At 39.6% G+C, this 18,793-nt stretch overlaps 1 protein-coding gene across 3 annotated transcripts in view; it reads right to left on the minus strand.

The window, feature by feature from the left end:
• Positions 1-18,793, minus strand: part of LOC117000058 (BMP/retinoic acid-inducible neural-specific protein 3) — a 194,886-nt gene that overhangs the window by 20,072 nt on the left and 156,021 nt on the right. For all 3 annotated transcript variants that reach the window (XM_033067407.1, XM_033067409.1, XM_033067408.2), the window contains one exon: positions 14,617-14,839. In XM_033067407.1, the coding sequence (XP_032923298.1) occupies positions 14,617-14,839 (223 nt within the window). The remainder of the gene's footprint in view (positions 1-14,616; positions 14,840-18,793) is intronic.

Genomic DNA, 18,793 nt, shown 5'->3' on the forward strand with positions numbered 1-18,793 from the left:
CTCCATTTCACTATCACTATCATACACAGGGTAGCAAGAACATAGTGAATGCTCTTGCAAACTTCAAAGGTGAAACAAATTGAATAGGTTTTTTGTAAAATAAATGTGAATGTTCGGGTGAGATGTGGGATCCCATGGATTGTGAGCCTTGCAATGTCATGGATTTCACAAATGCATGGCACCATTCATCTGAATTTGTCTATAGAGCTCTATAACCAGATGACTGTCTGCTATTCAGCTGAAAAAGAAGAAACAGGCTCTGGAGTCATTATTAGCCAAGACTCACAGGTGCCTCCTGTAGAAACCTTCTTTATAAAGCTTCACTGCTCTGTGTCAGGACACTAATCCCTATTCAGTGCGAGAAATTCTGCCTTTCACAAACAGAGAGTCTATTTTTTTCTTTGAAGTTAATCCAACCCTAAGTTGCAACAACACTTGGAAACCCAGATGCAGAAATTCTGTATAGACTTCCTTTTAAATATGCATGGCTGGAAACCTTTTTCTCTGCTTCTGTCATTCAAAGCTGAGGATTCTGGCTTTTATGGACTTTTGCTCGTCTCTTAATCCACAAGTAAAATGTTTTCTCTCCCACACAGTTGATGTTATATCCAAATGTGGATATACCTAGAGGAGTAGTCGGAATATGCAGCAGATGGCCAGCAGAAGAAATAAAAAATCACTTAATGTCCAACAACCAGTACCAGTGGCAAGACTCATTAAACTGTGGGCTGGACTCAGCAAGACAGAAAATGCTGCTCCAGGGTTTTGTGAGGTATCGAGGGCTAAACTGATGAAACAGAAAGTCTGCATGCTGGCCTGGGATTTGCTACATTGGTCTCTGCTCAGAGCTTATTTAAGTGAAGTTTTGTCAAGGAAGGCTGGGCCAGCCCCGTCAGCAGCTCAGCTTTCCATTTCCCAGAGCCTTGCCCCCATCTTGGACACATTTGCCAACTGTCTGGTTTATATTTATCCTCTGTCTTAGCCATCACTCCAGGAATGATCCAACCCAGTAGTGCTTGCTGCAGATAATACACTGATGAAGCAATCTACACAGATGGTAAGCTATCAACTTACATTAAAAAAATCATCAGTTATTGTTCCTAATTTTTTCCCAAAATTAAGGCAGCTTTGTTCAAAAATCTGTGGAAATATATATGCATAGTTTCAAGGACATGATGCCTTTGGGCTCTTCTAAAGCAAATTAAAGAGTTGTTTAGGATTTAACTATCAACAAGCAGTGTCTTAAATTTGGACAATTTTTAAAAAAACCACATCAAATTAATAAAAGTTTCAGGTAATGATCCTGATTTCAGATCCTATTGAAAATATCACAGTTTAAAATAAGGAATGTAAATATAATGAACAAAGTTTAACCCATGTTGATAGAGATTTCTAATTGCTTTTTAAGAGGAAATGCCTTTCAAAAAAAAGTTAAATTCATACCAAATTTATTTTTGAACACAAAGACACACATTAATTTCAATTGATGCAAAAATGCTGATGTTTGCTGTACTTTTATGTAACAAGAGTGGTTTGAAGGCACATTGAAGTTTTTCCTGTCATATGGGTAGGGCAGGGGCTAATTATCTAAGAATCTGAATGACTAAAAAGCCATGTAGGAAAATAATAAAAAAATTTAAAACCTTGAGGGTTTTTTGTAACAAAAACCTGGAAAAAGTAAATCAGCTTCACAATGGGAAAAAAAGCCTGCCTTTCTGTAAAGGTTGTAATTTCATTTACAGTTTCTTGAGTTTTAAGCAAATGGATTCATTGCAAAGCAAGCAACGAGAAGGTGATTCTTTAGTTTGGTTTGGGTCATCTTCTTTACTGTAATATCTCGACAATTGAGGTAAGTCAGTAATTAAAGATAATAAAATGTAACTGTGTTAGAAACTTAGCAAGTGTCACCTTTTGTCTGGAGGGCCATTAGTGCTGCTCCTGGCAAGAGGTAAGTCCTTTATTTTATGCTCACCATCACCCATTGTTTCAAAGATCAGTTTCTAGAAGTCTGATAATATTCTGACCAGGATAAATTCCTTTCAAATTAACTGGAATTAATGCCTTCTGCACCTATGCTGTGTCATCTGCTGCTTAAGGAGAATTTTGTAATGGACTGTGCACTTCCATTTTAAACTATTGCACCAATTGTATCTCATTAATGTGTCCCAGAGTCCAAAATAAAGGGTAAACAGACTGTAAGTTCTGAACAGCATTTCCTTCCTGGGATAGATCACATGGGATCTCAGCATGTGATTTCCATGAGTTCCTCATATGAATTCTGATGCCTTTCTGTGGAAAAAAACCCTTTGTGCCATTTCCTGGAGGGGTGTGAGTTGAAGCCATGGGACACAGATGTCTTGGACATTTCATTTTCTCTTGGTCACTGGGCAATATGCAGTTGTAGGATAAGGAGACAACTGTTTAATTCCAAAACACTGGTCAGGGTGTAATGTGGAGGAAGGAAACTCGATAGCAAGGCAATCTCATTTTCATTTCAAAGATTGCTTTAAGGCCCTGATCTCCTTCACTTGTTGGTGCAGTAAAATTCATTTGCATCCTCTCAGCCTGAAGCTTTTCTGTTGCCTGCCTAAAAATGACTCTAAAATTAGGGTTTTTTAAAAATAATATTGCTGATAACACAGTGCTTTATGTTCATTTTCTGAAGTATATTTCTGGCACATCTCCAAAAGAATAAAAACATGGGAAATTTGCATCACTGTAAGTCTTGTGCCTTTTGTACAATAACAAAGGACAAGGGAGCTGGAAGGTGCTTGGAGCAACCTGGTCTGGTGGAAGGTATCCTTACCCATGGCAGGGCATGGAACTGGAAGAGCTTTAAATTCCCTTCCCACACAAACAGCCCAGGACTGAAGGATTCCTGTTTATTTCTGTCTGGGTGCAGTCGTGGGGCTACACTGAGTAAGAAACCTGTCAGGGACGTAAATGTCCTGGCAACACACAAAATGAGGAGAATCCCTCAAGAGCAAAGCTTTTCCCTGGGTGACACCAGTGCACACAGCACATGTCACACCACAGCCAACAGGGAATGAAACAACACTGGATTTATTGTTTGTCATGGACTTGCTTTCACCTCTCCAGCTGGGATCCCTCCCATGGAAAGGTGACATTTGTTGGCAAGACAGTGCAAGCCCGGACCTGCTGCTGCTTCCTGTCCCTCTGGGAGCACAGAAGGCTTGATGCTCCTGGGCTGTCTGCCTGGCACCTGTCTGGAGGGATAAATTTCTTCCAGAGCAGGGGAAGGCAGGAAGGGAGAAGAACAACGGGAGGGGGCAAAGGCACTCCTGTCATACTCCTGCTGACAGCAGAGATGTTGATATTGCTCCTTGGGGTAAATCAGTGCACGTCATCTTTACCAATCTGGATAAAGCTACACACATGAGATACCAGTAATGAATGCTTAATTTGAGAATTTTAATTTTTCTAAGGCTTCTCTATGTTTCTAAAAAAAAAAACCAAACTACTTTTTTCAATGCTCATAAATTACACTTGAAAATATCCATCACAATTCTGCACAAACTGAAGTCTTATCTAACAGCTCAACTTCAGAAAAATTGAATTTTTCCCTACACTTTACCCTTCAACTTCTTTCCATCCATTTATTTTGCTCTTATCAAGAGTATATGAGAGAAAAAAGATGTATATTACACTGAAAATTAACTAAATTCCGGTTTATAGAAGACATAATAGATAGTAAATAGGAAAGAGTTATTATTATTTTGAGAATTATGAAGCTGATGTATATGAATCATTTCTTTCTGTTGCAAATGGAAAAACCACCTAGTAGGAATCAGTCATATGAAACTTTCTATAAATCCTTACATAAACTCATGGAAGGGGTTGAATTGGAAGGAACTTTAAATTTTATCCATTGCCACTCCTGCCATGGGCAGGGACACCTCCCACTATCCCAGGCTGCTCCAAGCCCTGCCCAGCCTGGCTTGGACACTGCCAGAAATCCAGGGGCAGCCACAGCTTCTCTGGGCACCCTGTGCCAGGGCCTCTCCACCCTCACAGGGAGGAATTTATTTCTTATATCTAATCTTCTTACATACTGGCCAGATCAAGAGCTTGTTGCCAGAAACGTCTTTGGAAGTTCATAACAATGGGATTTGTGCATTCTGCATGCTGGAAGCCAAGGATTGATTTATATATTTATGAGGAATGAAAGACTAGACACTGCATTTTATGAACAAGTCAGATAAAGGCTTACAGTACTTTCCAAAGAATTTTTAAAAGTCAAAGGTTTGATATTCCCATCATCTGCAGGACTGAAACTATGCAATCTTCAAATTTATTTATTCAAAGCAACTAAATGTCCTCTGTAAGATGGCCTGGGGCACAACCCTGAAGGTTAACCTGGAGGTTAAAGAATGGTGTTTGATGTCCCCTTGAGGAGCTGCTGCCTCACCTTCTGAGCTATCTCACAGAGTAAATTCTCTATGACTTAACCCAGGTGATGAATATCAGACACTCACAGGTCTCTGTCCATTTCTATGTCAATGCATGTCTCACAGTCCTTCTGCTTGTTTCACTGAGATGTTTTTCTCAGATTCTGATCGTGAAAAGCTCATTTTCAGTGTTGACAGCCCTGACCCGACAAGCAGAGCCCTCATTGTCAAAGTGAGGCATGGGAGGAAAAGGCTTTGCCTGAAATATGGATATGTCTGGCAATATCCCCCACCCACAAGTCCAGCTTTCATCTCCCCTTTTCCTCTGCACTTGTGTCAAAGATTTCCAGTGCTTTGCATTAGTGCCACACAGAGGAATGTATTTTTCCTTCAAATAGCACAGACTAGAGAAGTATTTGTGTTCATGGCAGCCTGGGCTGGGACCCCTCTGTGACAAACAGCCTGGCTGGCACCATGAGGGGACAAATGGAAGAAGAGAATGAGGGACATGGGCTCTAGGCCGGGCTGTGGGACTCTGCAGGCTGTAGACTCAGGGACTTTGGTGGCTCCACAGAGGATTCCTGACCACAGAATCACAGAAAAAGTTGAGTTGGGAAGGACTCAAAGGGTCCAGTCCAGTCCAACCCCTGTCCCTGCCCAGACACCCCAACAGTCCCACCCTGTGCATCCCTGGGAGCTTTGCCCAAACACTCCTGGAGCTCTGGCAGCCTTGGGGCTGTGTCCATTCCCTGGGGAGCCTGTTCAGTTCCAAACACCCTCTGGGGCAGAACATTTCCCTGATCTTCAGCCTGACCCTGCCCTGGCCCAGCCCCAGCCATTCCCTGGGTCCTGTCCCTGTCACAGGGAGCAGAGATCAGTGTCTGTCCCTCCTCTCCTGCCCACAAGGAAGTTGTGATGCAGCAAGGTCTGCCCCCAGTCCCCTCTTCCTCAGGCTGAACAGACCCAGTGCCTCAGTGTCCCCATCCAGCTCACTCCAGGTGCTTCCCCATCCTTGTGGCTTCCTTTGGATGTTCAACAGCTTTAGATCTTCGTTATATTGTGGTGATGCTGGAGACAAGGCTCATTCTTACTTAGTTTTTACATCTCTCACTAAATAACTCATGCATGATAAAAGATATGTCCTTATGTTAGATTTTATAACCTCCCTGTTCAAATCTGCTGTTATTATACAGGAAATCTGGACAACACCACAACTTTCTGGACTTGGGATAGCCTGGAGCCCAGGGTGCTCCAAGATCCACCCTCTGGTGTCCTTGCCTGACCTCCAGCTGCATTTTTGGAGTACATTGTCTGAAGGAAGTGGGGTGTTTGTCCCAGGCCAGGGACAAACAGGAGCTGCCAAGTCCAGAAATGTCCCAGGATCTATCCACATGTCAAGTAATTATTTTTGTAGACTTCCAAGCCTTGTGAGTCACTGCAGTGCTGGCTCTGATGTTGTCTCTGCAAGTGATTCATGTGGATAGGTGATTTAAATCTGGTCTGAGGAAAAGTCCTTTACAGCAGTTTTACAGAAGTGTGCTGAATACCTTACAGATGAAATTCCTTAGCAGCTTTTTCTTAACCCATGTTTTTATTTTTGGGTTTTTGTTTGTTTGTTTTGGGGTTTTTTTTGTTCTTTTGGGGATTTTTTTTGTTTGGGGTTTTTTTGTGGGGTTTTTTTTGGTTGGTTGGTTCTGGTTTTATTTTTTTTAATTTTTAACACCACATTTCTATAAAATAAAATGTTATTTTAAAGCACCCTGTGTTTAATATTTTTTTTTCAAATTTTCAGATTGGTTGAATCAATTGAATTACAAAATCTGCCTGGGGGGAAAAAAAAAAAAAAGAAAGTTTGGACATTTGGGTTAGAAACAAAGAGATGTTTTCATAGATGGAAGGGATAGAGGAAATTTGCAGTAGTAGCAAATTAGTGTCAGCAGATCTGAAATAGATGAACACTCTAGAAACTCCTTCATGAGGGAGAAGAGGAAACTGAGCCAAAATTTCCACTTCCTCAGAACTGGACTGTATAGAAGAAATTCATGTTCCAGCAGAGTATGTGATTTCTGTTCTTGGTACCCTGCCACTCACAGAAGTGAGCCCACAAGAAAGTCACTCTCCTTGAACAGATGATTTCCTTGAGTCATGTTCTGCTGTTGCATTTCTGAATAGTGACTCCTCTGAAATGTCTGAATATCCAGCAGTCACAGATGATGTGTGGGCAATACAAGTCACATCTGCTATGTCCTTTTAAAGTATAGGCTGTTAACCATGTGGTCAGGGATTCAGTAATCATCTTTTAGTATTGCAAATCTCAGAACAGGGTGTAACTCAACACCCTGCAATATTAAATCAATATCATAGATCAGATCTTCAATATCATTAAACCATGTATCATACTGTAGTGGTATGACACCTTTCATGTCAGGTGAATCTTACTAAGAGGATTTTCTTTTTTTTCCTTCTTTTTCCTGAGACAAAATGTAAGCTATGTTTGCCAAAACACTGCTTTTAAGGAACAGTAGCACTGGTAAGTTGTTTGTAGTTGAAAAGGAGAAAACATTGGTGTGGAAATGTGATTTCATTGCATGCATTGCACATATGGTGCTTCCAAAGCAGGAATACTCCTGCCCTGTGACATTCATATAAACTCTCTACTCATTTCACTGTCTGACATGCTGAAATTACTTCATTCTTATGTTGCTATTCATCAAAAATATCAAAAGCAGAGTTGAGGAGCAGCTGGAAAAATTTTCATGGGTAGCAGATGGCCAAGAACAGACTCTGAATGTGCAGTAAAGTGCTGCACCATTAGAACCCCAAATCTCCTTGAGAGGAAAGGGATTGCAAAGAGAGGTGCTAAGAGCAGGCTGCCCTGTGTGAACAGAGCTCCTGAACCACGTGTGAAAACACATCTGAACACGAGTTTATCTCTGCTTCTCCTTATCAGACCTACTGTTTGCAGGGCTCCAGATCATATTTTTATGTATGTCGTGTTAGTTTTAAATAACTCTAATCCCCAATCCAATTTAAGATGTCACCTTGAAGTGGATCATTTTATTTCCTTTGAGAACAGATGCAGATTTAATTTTCACGTTAGTAAAGTAACCACTACCAAACTGACCTTTGCTTTATCTCACATACTTGCATCTTATCACCTTCCTTGTCTGTGACATGCAACTTTCAGATGTGCACCTGGTGTGTCAGACCCAATCTAAGCTTCCACTGCACAGGCATTCCTTTACATTAAAATTTGTAAATACATTTTTGACTTCCAAGTGCAAGATCTTAATCAGAACAGATAAAAATCTTTTTGTATATTCTTTTCTTTTTTTTTAATATACTAATAATGACAACACATTTTTCATGGAACCACTTTTGCTTAGAAACATCTCTATGATCCTTGTCCTCTATTAAAGAAGATGTTCTGAAATCAGACAAAATACTGTTTATTTAGCACCTCATGTTCAGAAGAATTATTTACATTAGACCCAGCCCATCTAGAGAAACTATTGCTGCCTTACACTGCCTTTCAAAAATATGTTTTCTTCTGTAGACTCACTGTCCCCCTTCATTCCAGCAGCCTGCTAAGTGATGGATAATTAGATTTTTTTTCCCCTTACATCCAATGCCACAGATTTTCTTTAAGAAGAGAAGTCTCTGTGTGATGCACAGAGAAACTTTCATGTCTTGAACTCTGTGGCTTCCTTGGTGGGAGATTTTATTCCTTAGTAATGTGGTGCCCATGAATCAATTACACTTATAGCAAAGGAATCTAAAGTAGCTGATAAACAACTTTGGGATGTAAGGAACTAATCCTGCATTACATCCTGAGGGAATGGGATTAACCTGCACTAGCCCCTTTATTTCTTATGTATTTCATTCTGGAGTGTTCTGAAGGGAACAGGTTTCCAGGCCTCAGTGTTCTGATGGACTGTGTTTACAGATGCTCTAAAAAAGTCATCTATTTTAAATCTGTTTTTCAGCCTATGGACTGAAGAAAAGACTAAGACACAAATCCTCTTCTCTGAAGTGTTTTTGGAGTATTCAGACCTTGTTGTGCTTCTAGGGCATATGAATATTTCGCTGCATGAAATTCAAAAATAAGAAAGAAACAAGAAAATGCAAATTCATGGCTCTTCTTTCTTTCATAGTTGCCTGTGGTGGATTCTGTGGGAAATTCCAGAAAATAAATCTGATTTTAAAAAGCAGAATTCTTTCTGAAACTCTTCTGTTTGATGTAGCTATTCACTGCCTCTAGTGATGAACTCCTTCTTAGTCTACATCAGCTTCAGAGTATGCTTCTTAAAAAAAAATAACCTTCATGGAGATAAGGACATGCTTCAAACATAAGCCTGCCAATAATTACTTTCCTTCCAGAAATAGGGGCTTTTTAATGTTAAAATATTTTTAAGTTATTAAGAAGTTTCATCTGTATTTGTCTTCATTTTCTGTTAACAGAATAAGATCCTTTTTAAAAGTGTCTGAACTGTTGGTATAATTATCACCTTCAATGTAAATTATATGGTAATATTAAGCATCCAGTCTTTTCAAAAATTCAGATACTAACATTCTATTCAAAACTCCATGCTTTTGTGTGCACATGCCATGCCTTAGTGTTCTAAAATTGGAATTCTTGTTTACTCGAGATGCTGATAATCTTCCTTTGCAGCTTGTTGCACCAGGATTCCATTTAGTTATTATGCAAGGAAGATGCATTTTTTTTTCCCACTGGCTTATTACATTATTTACATTACATCTCTCCTTTTAATATTTTTGTTTATGTCTTTATTAAATCACAGATGGTGCTGATTAAATTAGACCTTAAGTGATGCTTTTTCATTATGATTTAAAGTACATACAGATAAGGTTCATACCTACAATAATGTCCTGTACTGAGTGTACTCCCTCAAAAGAATGATTAGTGAAGGAATCCATTTGAATGACACAAAAATAATTAAACCAAGTTATAAACTGGCACTTCTGAAGGAAGAAATGAGAGCTCCCCATCTCTTCCATGTCTTTCACCAGGGGTTGGATATTAAAGCAGATCAGAGAAAATCATTGTTGTCCTTCTTGAAAAGTTTTGGGAAAGGGAAGATTCTCCTTCCCCACTGAGACAGTTAATATTTCTTTTATGCTCTCAAGCATAGAGATTCCAGTCCTCTCACTCTGGTTCCATAATTTGGGTGGATGTGAGTGCCAGCACACCCCCAGCTCTGCTTCACATCAGGGGTTTCACAGACAGCAATTCAAGGGTAGCATCAGGCCTTCTGTTCCTGTGATTTTCAGCTTCCCAGCACAGTCGTTGCATTTGAAATTAAACCTTACTGCTGTGTTCACCACAACAGAAAGAAAACCCACTTTCCCCATAACACAGTGACAAGTGTTTAACCACAACTTTGCTGCTTCACCTCTTCCCCTTGCATGTGTGAGCTACAGTGGCCCTGCACAGTTCAACTGATATTTACCAATTCCCTCCACTGATTTTTGTTTGGCCAAATGAAAAGGTTCAGATGAAAAAGTTCAGCCTGCAGGGGATGTTAGAGAGAGATGGCTCACAGATGTCACCCTCCACTGCAGGTGTGACTCAGCAGGCTCAGCCTAAGCCTCTGAGGAAACTTGCCCTCACCAAGCAGGACAACATTTTCTGACCTCATTCCAGGAAGATGTTGGAATCCAGAACTTGGACTAAACTACTAGTTCAGTCCTTTTCTCAGGGTGGATGCACTCCACCACAAATCCCTGCAAAGATTGACCATTTCTCCTCCCAGCTGATGGTCCTGACCCAGAAATGCACACGATGAGCTCAGGCACACACACATTTTACACCTCAGCTGGATTCCTGCAAACAAAATGTGCTGTACTCCTTGCACTGGTCAACAATCCTCCCAACTGTGTTTCACACCACCTGCTGGTTCCTGCAAAGCAGAGTGTGTTGTGCCATCTCTCAACCACATTCCTGCACAAAAACTGCAGCAGGAGCTGGCCATGGAGTAGGATGGTAATTGCTGCATGCAGTGGAATCTGCCCAAGAAAACACAAGAATGGTCCATGTTTTAAGGCTGATGTGTCAATGCAATGAGAACACACTTGGAATAATCACTTCAGCCTCTTGAAGCACCAGAGACTCAAATTCATGGAGGCAGAAGTTCAGTTCCCTGTAGAACACATTTCTTTTTCAGACTGCATTGTTTTTTAATCTTGTTTTTCCCTTATCGCTTGAAATGGAATGTTTTATTAGTCCATCTTTATACACAACATGGGAGCAGATTACCTACACAGAATTTTCTCTGAACCTTGTTGGCTTTGAATTTTAGTTGGTATTTTTTGTTCGACTCAGACAACCAGTAAATACTCTACTGGTTACAGGTTGATTGATTAATTCAGGTGAATTTTAAAAGTTACACTCAGCTGTGCCACAATGAAAATCTAAGGGTGTTTGATGTATCTTTACATGATCTGACTTTCAGGAAAACGACCAATCATCTGTTCCATAGTAATGAGAGCAAGTTTAAAAGCTGGGCAGAATGTCTGGAACTTGTAAAGATTTGCAGTGAACAGAATAAAATAAAAATTGTAATCCTGGGCCCACCCCCACTGCAAACAAAAGTGCTTCAGTAAATTGTTCAGACCATGAGTCCAAACTGAAAGGAAACTATTTGTACTTTATTCTAGCTGAGGAATATAAACTGTGTTCAAAGAGGAGACATGGAAATGTAGTTTCTTTAACCTGCAAGTTAATTGAGTCTTTTTTTTGCTGTGAACAATGATGTTGGGAGAGGATTCAATGGTACTTTGGTTTCAGGATTAGAAAATTAAAATAGTAATGTAATTTAGTATTACAATTATTAAGTGGCTTAGTCTTCAGGAAATATGAAAAGAGTTGCAAGCAATTCTGTGTAACTCATTAATTAAGTCCCATTTAAAACAATCAGGCAACAATTTGTTTCATGTTCAGGAAAGAAATTTTGTGGCCAGAGAAAAGAGATGATTATTTTCACTAATTAATGATAACCTTGACCGTATGCAGGAGCTCCTTCAAGCGTGACCAAATGATTTCTGGCAGACTGCATAGATAAATCCCTATAAAACTCCAGTCTCAGAAAAAGTTTTCATGAATTACATTAAACTTTGAGGACATACATCCCAGTTTTATGAAAAACCAACCCTCATTCTCAAGATATTCCTTTAAAAATCTTCTATACATAAATTATATTGATTGGTGAAATTCAGTGTAAAATTAAACATTAGCAGAGTTGGTTTTGCTCACTGCCAACACAACATGACCTTTATTAAAAGTTGAAGCATTGCCTCTTTAATTTCTATCTGAAAAGACATGTGTTAAAAAAATATTATTGAAATAGTATTTATATCTTCATTAACTCAATCTAATTTCTCTTCCCATAATAAAATTCACCCAGTAGCAGAGCCCAAACACTAACCTGAAGGAGCTGTTTAGAAAGCCCTGGAAAAGAATGACATTTTGCTCCAATTCTCCTTTGTTTGTTTGAAGCCTGGACTATCCATGGCACACAGAATCTTAGACTGGCTTAGGCTGGAAGGGATCTCAAATATCACAAAGATGTTTTTTCTGCTTATATTTCTATCTTCTCTTGAACACAAAATAAAATTGTGCTGGGGTTTGGTTCTCACTCACTGTCTGCTGGAATGTTTGATGTTACAGCCTGAGCTGTTCCTGTTTCTCCATGGCATTACTGAGATATTCATTCTACACTGACATTCACTAACCTGTTGGCAGGTATCAAAAATTCAGTATTTAATCTGGGTTAGGTATATTCTCATCATAAGGAATATCTGAAAACTATTCTGTCAGTGTTCTGTTTTCTTTCTCACTATTGGTCTTTTCACCACTGGCATTCCTTTATCCAATACTTTATCTTGATCTATCAAATTTTTTTTTTTAATGGGCTTGGACATTAAACCAGTTTCTTTTGACCTTTTCCCCTCACTTCTCATTTTAAAGCTGTTTTTATCAGCATAAAAGCCTGGATGTCAGAAGGCAATTTTCCCAGACAGTCAGATGGAATCCAACCTTTGAAAACTGTCTCTTTTAGCAAACATATCCCACTGGCAAAGTATTCCCAAGCCTGCTTTAATGCTGATATTTGAGTCATCTGTTGTTCATCACTACATCATACGCCCTATCTCCCTCTGTATTGACAAGAAAAAACTTTAGAGTAGTCACTAAAATGAGACATAATTAACTCAAAAGCAAGTGATGGTATTTACAAGTTTTAGATGCACTGCAAAAATCAAACTGCTATGAAAGTTTGGTGCAACTCCCTGTAAAACAGGCAGGTTCATTGCTAGTAACATTTACTGTCATGGAATCATGGAATACCTTCAGGTTGGAAGGGATCTCAAGGATCATTTGGTCCAACCTTTTCGGCAGAAGCGTGGTCTTGAAAAGACGGCCCAGCACCCTGTCCAGCTGCATCTTAAAATTGTGCAGTATAAGAGAGTTCACTGCTTCCCTGGAGAGGTTATTCCAGTTATTCCAGTTATTACAGAACTGACTGTTCTTTTTGTGAAATATTTTCCTCTTTTGTCCACTCAGAATCTCCCCAGCAGTGCCTTGCAGCCATTTTCTCTCGTCTTTTCCACGTGACTCTGTAAAAAGGGAACCTCCATCTTCTGTGTGCCCCCCTTTAAATACTGGAACATGGAAATAAGGTCTCTCCTCAGCTTTCTTTACTCACAGCCAGGCAAACACAAGTCTCCCAGCCTTTCCCAATGGGGCAGCTTCCTGTTCTGGGATCATCTTTGTGGCCTTTGTCTGGACCTTTCCCAGCCTGTCCACATCTTTTTGGCACAGTGCCACATCTTTATATTAAAAAATAAATAATGAAGTTGCAAGTTCTGCGTTGAAATAAAAAAAACCCTTTATATAACAAGAAGGCTGTGTTTTGATCAATCCTTGCAACTTTGCATATCTCACTTCATCTTCATCACTGCCATTACCTGTGAAAACCCAATGTTGCTCCAAAGCCCTATGGAGTTTATTTTAGAAGACCTGATTATTTTAAATTATTTGAAATCTCTTATATTTCATTTTGGTGGGGGAAAAAGTCAGTCTGGACTGTTAAGAAGCTCGGGTTCCTTCAGAAGTTGTTCATTTTGCATCATCCCTTTGCCGGATGCTCATTCATGTCATGGCCAAGGCACACTCGAGAGGGTACGAGGCTCTGCAGTGATTGTACAGCCTCTCTTGGCAGAATGTTTTCTAATCATGAAATGACCCCACAAGTGAATTTTTGGTTTCAACTACCAGATCACAGCGCAAAGCACAATATGTAGAAGAAAGGGCATGAAAGCAACAAGCACAGCCTCCTGAAAGAAGGGGGAGGGCCACCGAAAGGCAAAGAGGAACTGACGGAGCTTGAGCTTGCAACAGCAGAGTTGAAAGCAGGGGAATGTAAAGTACCCCTGGAAATTCTGGAACACTGCACCTAGATTGCTTTGAAATCGATGGAGAAACGTGCTAAATGCAGGAGTCACTGGACTATCCCACAATGCCTGTGCTCAGAAGAACATTGTCCTTAAAAGCTCATTCATTTCAGATTTACTGTAGTGTCATTGTGCTAATTTCAACAAAGCAATTTTCGACCAGCAATCAAGTATACCCACTTTATGCTAATGTAGATTTGATTAGCTGGCTTTCAGGATCTCTCTCTGTTTCTAGGAAGGACTGAAACTCTTCTATTTTCTTTCCACAGGCATCCTTTCTAACCTAGTTCATATTTGACAAATGAGACGAGAAATCAATTGTGTGTAGTATCCACTGTATAATGACCCTCAAAGTTCCTAAAACAGTTATGCTTGCTTCAGAGCAGTTATTCAGGATTCTGTACACAATTCTTTGGCACTGTTACACCTGGCCAAGTGCCACAGAAAACATGGCTCTGTAAAACAGAGGCAAACGAAACGGGGTGATGAATCTGTGCTCGTGTGGCTTCCAAGTTGCTCCTATCCCACACAGTCACAAACAAACCAGGATTTATTCTGCCCTTTCCCACTGTATTTAGGAAAACAGGAACATTGAAAGCTTGGACTGCTCAACTCCCACAAACCCAAGCACACTACCTTATGCCTGCACCATTCCCATATCCACAGCCTTAAGGAGATTTGAGTGCCAGGCTTGAGTTTCTGGGGATTTCTCAGGATTTCAGGGTGCATTCCTTACCTCTGCCTGGGCATGCGGATGAGTGGCTGTTTGTGGCACCTCTTGCTGAGGCTGAAGAGCTTGTGCACCGTTCTCTGGGCCTTGAGGAAGAGCTGCTTCATGCTGGTCTCCAGCTGCTCGTAGCGGCGCTGGAAATTAGAATCCATTGTCCACAAATGCATCACGGCAGATGTGTTCAGGAAATAATTCATAGGCAGCCTCTTCATAAATAATTTAAATTCATCTGAAAAAAAAAAATTAACAGCCTTTAATTATGTTTATTCTTGCAGCAGAAATTAACTTCTAATTTGTTGGGTTTTTTGTATCAATTTTCATAAACTCAATATTTTGAAATTTTAAAATTGAGCATTTTAACTCATTCGAACTAGAAAGGTGACTACATTTTTATTGCTAATATTAGAATAAAAGCCAGCAAAATCCAATATTCACGTAATTTTAAAATTAATATTAAAGCAAATGCAAGCATTGTCCTTATTTCTCTACCTGGACAATATGAAGATTAAGTAAGAATCAGAGTTTCTTACCTTCAAATCTGGGATCTGAAAGCAAATGTGCATTTAATGATCAATGTTTATTGACTGATTTGAAGAACATCAGAAACTGTCTTAAAAGAAGTATATTCCAATACTTGGGACATGCAAGTAAATGTGATTTTACAGACCACTTCTCATATATATGTTATTTCACAAGCCATTAAATTAGACTTTCATAAGTATTCACAATTAAAATGGAGCCTTTCAAAGCATTTTATGGTACTTCAAAATTTTATGACACTTCAAAAATGTTCCCATAACTTCTTTTTGACTCTGAAGTGGTGGAAAGGAGTTCTTCAATCACAAGGTCATTGTCTCCCTGAACATGCCATGCTTTGTGATTTGTTCTGGTAGCTCAGTCCACACGAGATATGCAGATAGAATCTTATTAACAGAGTTTTATTAATCAGGGAGTCTGTTTCCATAAGTAGAACAATTTATAACTTATGAACCTGAATAAACTTCCATTGAAAGGGCTCCAGATACTGGGGAAATGTGTGAGAATGAGTGGCACACTTGAATGCACATGTTTATCCTTTTTCTTTCTTGTTTTTGTGTATCAGTATGCTTCCCTGCCTGTTGCTATCCTTCCACCCTTCACAATTCACGTTTTTTCTTTCAGCTTGTTCCTGCAACGAAGTCACTCATCCCACAGTTTTGCTTTCACCCTGCCAGATGTTCCTTTTGGATAATCTACATTTCAGCAGGCTCTGTGAAAGCAAAGATCCTGCTGCCTGAAGTAGCCTCCCTCTTCAAACAGAAATAATCATAATATTTAACATTGGTGTAATTTTAGGTTGCTCATGGAAGAGATTTGATTGGGGAAATGTCCACTCACATCAAAGAATACTCCATTAACATCCTTGTTCATAAGTCTTTTGGTTTAGCTTCAGTTTAGGGGTTTTTAACAACATTTTTACACAAATCAAGCAAAAATATTTTCTTTTTTTATGGATGGAGGAAAAAAGAAAAATGTCTTTTGTAAAAAAGCTGCATTTGTGGTCCTTGAGCACATCCTGAAGGGTACAGGGTAGTGATGGAATACAAAAGTCCCACTTCAGCAGAGCATTTTCTGTGATGGGTGAAGACTCATAAAAAAACAAAAAGCATTGAAAGGTCTTCTGGAAGGTAGAAATGAAACTCAAGGGGCAAAGATGATGATTTTATATTTAACAAAGTGTTTTTAATAGTCCCTCTGGGAATGTGTTGCTCATTTTGCCCTCATTCCTTCCTCTTTGGGAATGAGCTGTTGTCCCCTGGAGGACAGTCCCTGTGCTGTCCTTCAGGCATGAGGGAAGGGAACTGTTTCTTTATCTTATCAACTATTTGGAGCCTTTTATCTTTCGCTTTTCCTCTTCCTTAATTTTGTCTAAGTTGGTCTTTATCCTCTGTCCAGCAAGAATGTCCATTCCGGGTGTACAGCTAACAATTTGAATTAATAGGAATATTCAATAAATTCTACATTACCAGTTGAGCATCTTACTGTAGATTTGGGATAGACAGTTCCATTTTCTCCTTCCCAAGAGATAATTATTCCTCCCTTAGAATTGCAGAATAATTTGGGTCAGAAGGGACATTTATAGTCCAAGCCCCACTGTGACAAGAGAGACACCCTAGATTAGGTTGCTCAGAACCCTGTCCAACTTCACCAATCTCTGCTTCCTTGTTGGAAATGACATAACTTCCTTTTTAAAGTAACTTTAGTCATGGGTTTGTTCACCTCTGCCAAGGGGGAGAGGAGCTGGGCTCTGTTGTTGGCTTAATCTTTAAACCACCAAGGCTTTGGGTCTGGCTAGGCAGGGCCTGATAAACTTCAACAAACAAAAAGGGAGTTTTGGAGGTCTGGAATTTTAAAATTTACATGTTGGGAATCTAGAAGATATGGAGGAGGTAATCAGATTACTGCCTGGCAAATTTGGAGAATTTTGAGAAAAGAATGCTAAGGGAACCACAGAGTTGGACCAAATTTGAATGAAAGGCAAAGGGATCAATATCCAGTAGAAGATCACACACAAAACTAATGAAAATAATTGTGTAGTGTAGAACCAAAGGATTCTTTGTTTTCTATAAATGTATAAATATGTGAAAAGTCTTGTAGTGGATATGTGTACTTGGAATGATTTCCAGCATACATCCTGAATAAACGAATGCCTGATTCACTGACAGCTCAAAGGCAGTGTCAGAGAGTTTTGTTCCTTCCCAAGCTCAGTGACATCCTCACGCTCTCCCAGGTCTGCCCTGAAGGTGTGACAGAAGGTTTTGTCTGGCTTGTCCAAAGGCACCACAATGCCATTGGCTTGGTAAAGCTTTCCAAGTCTAAAGACTTAAAAATATTAAAAATGGTGATTAAAAAAAATTAATTATTAGGAAATAAGGCTAACTGAGCTGATACAAATGTCCTTTACAATGCACAGATCTGCAGCTTGTAAAAATCAGACAAGTTCTACCAGATTGAGAGGACTGAGGGTATATATGCATATAATAAATATGTCCTCTGACACTAGTCTCTGAGGAGATTAGATCCCAAAGCTACATTCCTGACTACCTGCTTAATTTCTAGGGTCTCTTTCCCCTTCTGTTCCTCTGAGGCACTTGTATATCTCCTGAAAATGAGCTTCAGGATGCCAAAGCAAAGGGAACTCCCTCAGGAGACAATGGGCTCCGAGGATCTTTTCAGCCCTGTATTGCTCTAACCAGGTATTTAAGGAACGTTGTCACTCTGCTGTCCTCTGCACTAATCTCTACAGCTAACAACTGCTCCATGCAGTGTTTAGAAGTGATAAGGAGGGTTTACACTCCTCCACCTGCAATGCAACAGCATTTCCAATAAGAAAATGGCTTTTTTTTTCTCCCTGTAATAAACATCATCTTTGACTACCCTTGTGCCCTGTGTGATCCTGCTAATGAGTTCTATCATGCAGGTGAAGGAGAGACAGAGATAAAAGGAGCACGGTTACACAGTACTTGCTGCATAAAAAAAAGAAAGGAAAGAAAAAAAAAGATAATGTGGCCATATCTTAAAAAGACACATTTCATGATCTGTGAAACTACAACATAAACTCCTGACACTGAGAGATGATTAAACTATTACACTCTAATCAACACATGATGCCAGCCATTCCTGAGGATTAACAGCCAGTATTACAGTCCCAGGGGCCATAGAAATACATACTTTAATTCATAAAATCAGAAAATATCCTGAGCTGGGAAGGCCCCACAAGGATCATCAAGTCCAGCCCCTGGCCCTGCACAGGACAGCCCCAAAAACCAGACCATGATTCTTGATACCTCATAAAATCTGATTACAGAACTTCCTCTTTTATTTTCACCTGGGCAGTACATTGCAATATGATTTTATATATTCTTAACTAGTTTCAAATAAGGTAAAAAAGGTAAAACATTATATGCAGTGGTGGGTCAAGCAAGTTCATTTTCTGGCTGGCTACATCTCTTTTCACTTCCCCTTTTTGCCAGGTAAATCTTTCTTGTGTCAACAGTGCCTGGAGATGGAAATGGCATCCCATATTTCAGTGGGAAAGAAAAAATGAGAAATATCATAATGGGAGCAAACACTGCTGGAATCAGATGCATATCAGACATATTTAAGCTGTAAGAAATACCTGGAGCTGCAGAGATCCAACTTG

Source organism: Catharus ustulatus, chromosome 9 (genome assembly GCF_009819885.2).
Source record: "Catharus ustulatus isolate bCatUst1 chromosome 9, bCatUst1.pri.v2, whole genome shotgun sequence".
Lineage (NCBI taxonomy): Eukaryota > Metazoa > Chordata > Aves > Passeriformes > Turdidae > Catharus > Catharus ustulatus.